Source organism: Sinocyclocheilus anshuiensis, unplaced genomic scaffold (genome assembly GCF_001515605.1).
Source record: "Sinocyclocheilus anshuiensis isolate Anshui unplaced genomic scaffold, SAMN03320099.WGS_v1.1 scaffold2571, whole genome shotgun sequence".
Taxonomy (NCBI): Eukaryota; Metazoa; Chordata; class Actinopteri; order Cypriniformes; family Cyprinidae; genus Sinocyclocheilus; species Sinocyclocheilus anshuiensis.
The window spans coordinates 156717-161970 of record NW_015560621.1 but is presented as its reverse complement, the minus strand read 5'-3'; the positions used below and the strand labels follow the sequence as shown (position 1 = coordinate 161970).

The 5254-nt window shown below is 38.0% G+C and overlaps 1 protein-coding gene across 1 annotated transcript in view; it reads left to right on the top strand.

Annotated features, from left to right (window-relative positions):
- ap2b1 (adaptor related protein complex 2 subunit beta 1) overlaps window positions 1–5254 on the top strand; it is a 61093-nt gene that overhangs the window by 23193 nt on the left and 32646 nt on the right. Inside the window, exon 2 of the mRNA XM_016478269.1 lies at window positions 4043–4148. Within this exon, the coding sequence (XP_016333755.1) occupies window positions 4043–4148 (106 nt within the window). The remainder of the gene's footprint in view (window positions 1–4042; window positions 4149–5254) is intronic.

Sequence of the window (5254 nt, the reverse complement as noted above, 5' to 3'; positions counted from 1 at the left end):
TCTCTTTGGATTTGAGACTTTAGTCTTTGCAACTTTACAGATCTTCTTTATGCACCAAGAGCTTGTAACACTTCAAAGAGAAAGGAAAAATTTAAATCACATCATGACCCCTTCCCAGCAAACACAGAATGTTCCCCTAACGTTAGTTTTTGGTTCCCAGAACGTTATTATAACGTTCCCCTAACCTCTTTACTCCGATATGATCACCCCGCTGTACGTCAGTAATCATTCAGCACACTCGTGACCCAGTATAGTATAAGCGGCATGGAAATTATCTGTATGGACGCCTAATCAGTATTATAAAAACCATATCTTGTTTTTATAGGTTGTTTAGGTAATAATCTGAGCACATCAACCATCATATGTAAGATTAAGTAAGATTAAATCTGTCCATTAATATGTAAGATTACGGAGTACCCAGATTTTAAATTTCTTCAGCACCAAATAAAAATGACTTCAACACAATGTATGGTTCATAAAATATGACATTATTCACAGAACAGGTGAAAGCACGTGCTGGAGAATAGTGATGGGAAGTTCGGCTCTTTTCAAAGATTCAGCTCTTTTGGCTCGGCTCCCTTAGAAGAGCCTGCTCTTACGGCTCCCAAATGGCTCTTTATTTAGTATCACTCTGAGCCTTCATGAGTGAATGGTTTGTGTGTTGGTAAGCAATTTTTTATTCAGTGTTTTCATAAAAGCATTATTTTTATGCTTTTTTTTTTTCGTTACAAAAAAATACACAGATACTATTATTTAACATTTTAATAAAACTTTAATTGAACAATTGAACACAGATAAAGCTTTTATGAAAACACTAAATAAAAAATTTCTTACCAACACACAAACCATTCACAATTGCTAAACTGGCCTAAAATAGAAGGCTCCGGCTGAAGATTCGACTCTCCCCGACGGGAGTCGGCTCTTCTCGTTCGCTACAAAGAATCGGCTCTTAGAGCCAGCTCGTTCGCGAACGACACATCATTACTGGAGAAGCGCGTGCAGATCAGAGGCGCGCAGTAAATAAAGATGAAACAAACCCACGAATTTATGATTTCTGTTATCACTCTACGCATAACCCTGGCTTAATTAAATTTAAATCGCGTTTTGATTTATCTAATTTCTGTATTTTAATAAATGCTGCATTAAACGAATTTCAGGGTTCTGTATAGGTCATTACACGTTAACATCTGCGACATTTTCATTGGAAAAATAGTTACAGGGTTATAAAAATAACCTGAGAATAATCATAAGGGAACGTTCTGTATAAGTTATTTTTAGGTTATTTTAAAAATAACCACCCTGCAACGTTCTGGGAACGTTATTTTATGGTTGCAAAAAATAACCTAAAAATAACCACTAGGGAACGTTCTCTATAAGTTATTTTTAGGTTATTTTAAAAATAACCACCCTGCAACGTTCTGGGAACGTTATTTTATGGTTGCAAAAAATAACCTAAAAATAACCACTAGGGAACGTTCTCTATAAGTTATTTTTAGGTTATTTTAAAAATAACCACCAATGCAACGTTCTGGGAACGTTATTTTTATGGTTACAAAAAAAAAAACCATTAGGGAATGGTCTCTATAAGTTATTTTTAGGTTATTTAAAAAAATAACCACCCTGCAACGTTCTGGGAACGTTATTTTATGGTTACAAAAAATATAACCTAAAAAGAACGTTCACCTAATGTTAGTATTTGGTTCCCAAAAAAATAACCAAACGGGAACCAAAAACTAACGTTAGGGGAACGTTCTGTGTTTGCTGGTACTCCACCCCCTTGGCCCAACGAAGGTATCCAATGGTGGCTGAAGGTGGTCTTTTCGGTGTGCAAAGTAATTTAATTTAAAATAAGTTCTAATCTGACTCCATTTTATTATGACCTCGAATTTAGGTTAGAATGCAAATTATTGTTGATCATTCATAGGATATTTTAACTAGACATCTGATTGTTCAACTCTTATTTTATATTTTACTCGTTCATTAGGAATCTATGTCACACAGTGTGTCTCACTTCAACCTCACGACCACAAACTCTCCAGTCTGATCATTAGTCAGAGGTTATGACTGCTGTTTAATAGACTGCCTCATGCTTGTCAATCTTTAAATAGTGGTTCTGTTTAGCCCCCTACAGTCACCTATGTAATAACTTAGTTAAAACTCAAACAAAATCAGAGGTTATGGCTAGCACTATGAAATATGCTAATACATCAATAGTATTTTTATCTATTCCCTTATAGTTAATCTAACTATATGACAACTTGAATAAAGCTGAGACAATAACCAGAGTTTATGGCTAGTACTATGAAGTATGCCGAACCATGCTTCCCAGTACTCCAATAGTATTTTGTCTTGCCCCCCATAGTTAATGCAACTGCATAACAACTTAATTAAAGTCAAGCAGTTAGTCAGAAATCTAGAATCTCACCTGATGTGCCCCATGCTCCATCTAACCTGAGATCTTGTATGCACTTAACCCTGGACGCAGATTTGCAGAAACATACGCCTTGACTTAATCTACTTGAGAAAATAATTTCAGAGTAAGTAAGAATAAAATCAAATGTAACAATTTATTATTAGTCAAGTAAATATGTATTATGCCAATTACATAGTCAAATCGAAGATATCAAATCAATATAAGACATCAAATTCTCAAAGACAAATCTAAGAGTAAAAGATGCATACCTGACTTCAGGAAAATACATTTGAACACACTCCACACTATGGGCTCATCTGGCTACAGAAGCGCCCTGATCTTGCAACATTTCCTTAAGTACTCCGACCAAGACAAACATCCTCCAAATGAAGACAGGAACTAACAATTGGAATTTGCATTGATCAAGTCCTAGACTTGGAGAGTTTACACCTTTTGGGGACAGATGGTAATTTGCATGAAAGACACTGGGAGATGACACACCCTCTACAGTAAGCAATCATCTCTCTAAACTCTTAGGATCTGTGTTACCTTTTAGTCTACTTCTTGTAAGATTGAGACCATTGTACCAGTCGCCTTGAGACAATTCAAATGATACCAAGCATGACTGTGAATATCACTTGCATTCATGTAGAACATTATATTATGCTATTGACCATCCTGAGTGAGTGAGCTGAGTGAAGGGAAGGAAGTGGATGAAAAGCAACAAATGAATAGGTGAGAAAGGAGTTTTCCCGCATTTTCTCTCAGTGAGATGTGGAAACAGATGCCTATATGTTAATGCACTGTGTTTGTATATTGTCCGTATCTCAGAAGATCAAAGTGTCTGAGGTTCTTCAAGTCTTACACTGCCTTGGTTTGAATGGACATGATGCCTCTGTTTGCACACTCATTTCTGACACACGCGCAGTACCTTGATCTTTGTAGTTTGCATGCAGGCACTTTGACACACAACTGCACGTTTCCTTCTTTTTTGGTTGAACTAAACCTTAAAGGGTGTATATTAATATTCATATTTTTATTACCTTTATTTTCAGCGTCATTTGAATTTTTAGTTTAAATTAATAAATTAAATCTAAAGTTTATGTCTGCGCCAATAGCCTCATGGCAGTGCGCCGACATATCGTGCCGTTGTGCTTCGGGCGTCCCCAGTTCGAGTCCCGGCTCGTGAACCTTTCCTGATCTTGCCCCCTTCTCTCTCTCCCACTTTGCTTCCTGTCATTTAAAAATGGCAAAAAAATATATATAAAAGGTAAAGTTTAGAAACAAGATGTCCTGCCTTAGGCAATTGCACAGTGAAAATGATCCCATGGCAACGTTATAACCAGTTTGAATGCAGATATCATACAGTAACAAAAACTATGATGATTTTAATCTTTTTAATATTTTAATCAAGATTAATTGTTGAGATTCTATCTTAAAAACTAAAAGGACAGATAAATATCTTAAGAATCTGTGGAATATTAGTAAAATAGTAATCAAATATGTTTATTTTGACTAAATATAGTGTGCTAGTGTGTAAAATAATTGTGAATAGAACTCGTGTCAGCATCAGCCTCAGATGAAAACCTCAGATCAGATGAGCACTGATCATATTACCCTCTGTTTCAGGTGAAATCTTTGAGCTGAAGGCCGAGCTGAACAATGAGAAGAAGGAGAAGAGAAAAGAGGCAGTGAAGAAAGTCATTGCAGCCATGACAGTGGGCAAGGATGTCAGGTTCTTTGACTCGCTTATCACCATTACACAATCAAATATGCAGTCTTACTGCCCATATTGTATAAAAGATGATTTAAGGGCCAGTAATTCTCAAAGTGTGGGCGCACAAGTATTGCAGGGGGGGCGCGGGCCATCAGCAGAAAAAGAAATAAAACGGTAAACAGCCAAAGGACGTAACTTAGAATGGGAGATGGATCGGGTGTGTGAAAGGGAAGAGAAAGCCATAGATGAAGTCGCACTGACCCAGGCAGGTGCTGGTCATTCAAAAGCGAAATGCAGAAAATATGATGAGGCATATCTTGCTCTCGGCTTCACTCACCATGTCTATACCGGATGCTACAGTTGTCGCGTCGCGCTGCAACAGCTCTACACTGGTCGCGACAAAGCGATCGTTGCAAATCATTTTAACTTTGTGTCAGTACGTCATAAATAAAACAAGGCATCAGTTTAAAGGGGGTCATATGATGCGATTTCAAGTTTTCCTTTCTCTTTGGAGTGTTACAAGCTCTTGGTGCATAAAGAAGATCTTAAATTATATTAAGCCTTAAAGTTCTGCATAATTAAGGGCGTGGCCACTTGAGTGACAGGTGGATTGCCGCTGCTGTCCCCACCGTCGAGCTAGGTGGGCGTGGTTTCAGCAACCTGCTCCCGCCTCTTTGCCCATTTTCGATTATCCGGGAGTGACGCGCGGTGACGCGCTGCCAAGATGGCGACAGCCGCCTCCGCCCAATTTTGAGCTTCAAAAACACTCTTCAGAAATCTACGGGTGACATCACGGACACTACGTCCATGTTTTTATACAGTCTATGGGTTTCCTTTCTCTTTGTAGTGTTACAAGCTCTTGGTGCATAAAGAAGATCTGTAAAGTTGCAAAGACTAAAGTCTCAAATCCAAAGAGATATTGTTTATAAAAGTTAAGAGTCGACCACTCCTACCTAAAACGGCTCGTTCTAACCAAGCGGCAACCTCCCGCTCTCTCTCTTGAAGCCAACAAGGAAGTGACTTAAACTGTAATTCATCAACTGGCCGCTAGAGGCTGGCTGCAAAAGGGAGTCAATCCCATAGATTCCCCATGTTAAAATGCCCAACTTTACAGCAGAAAAAAA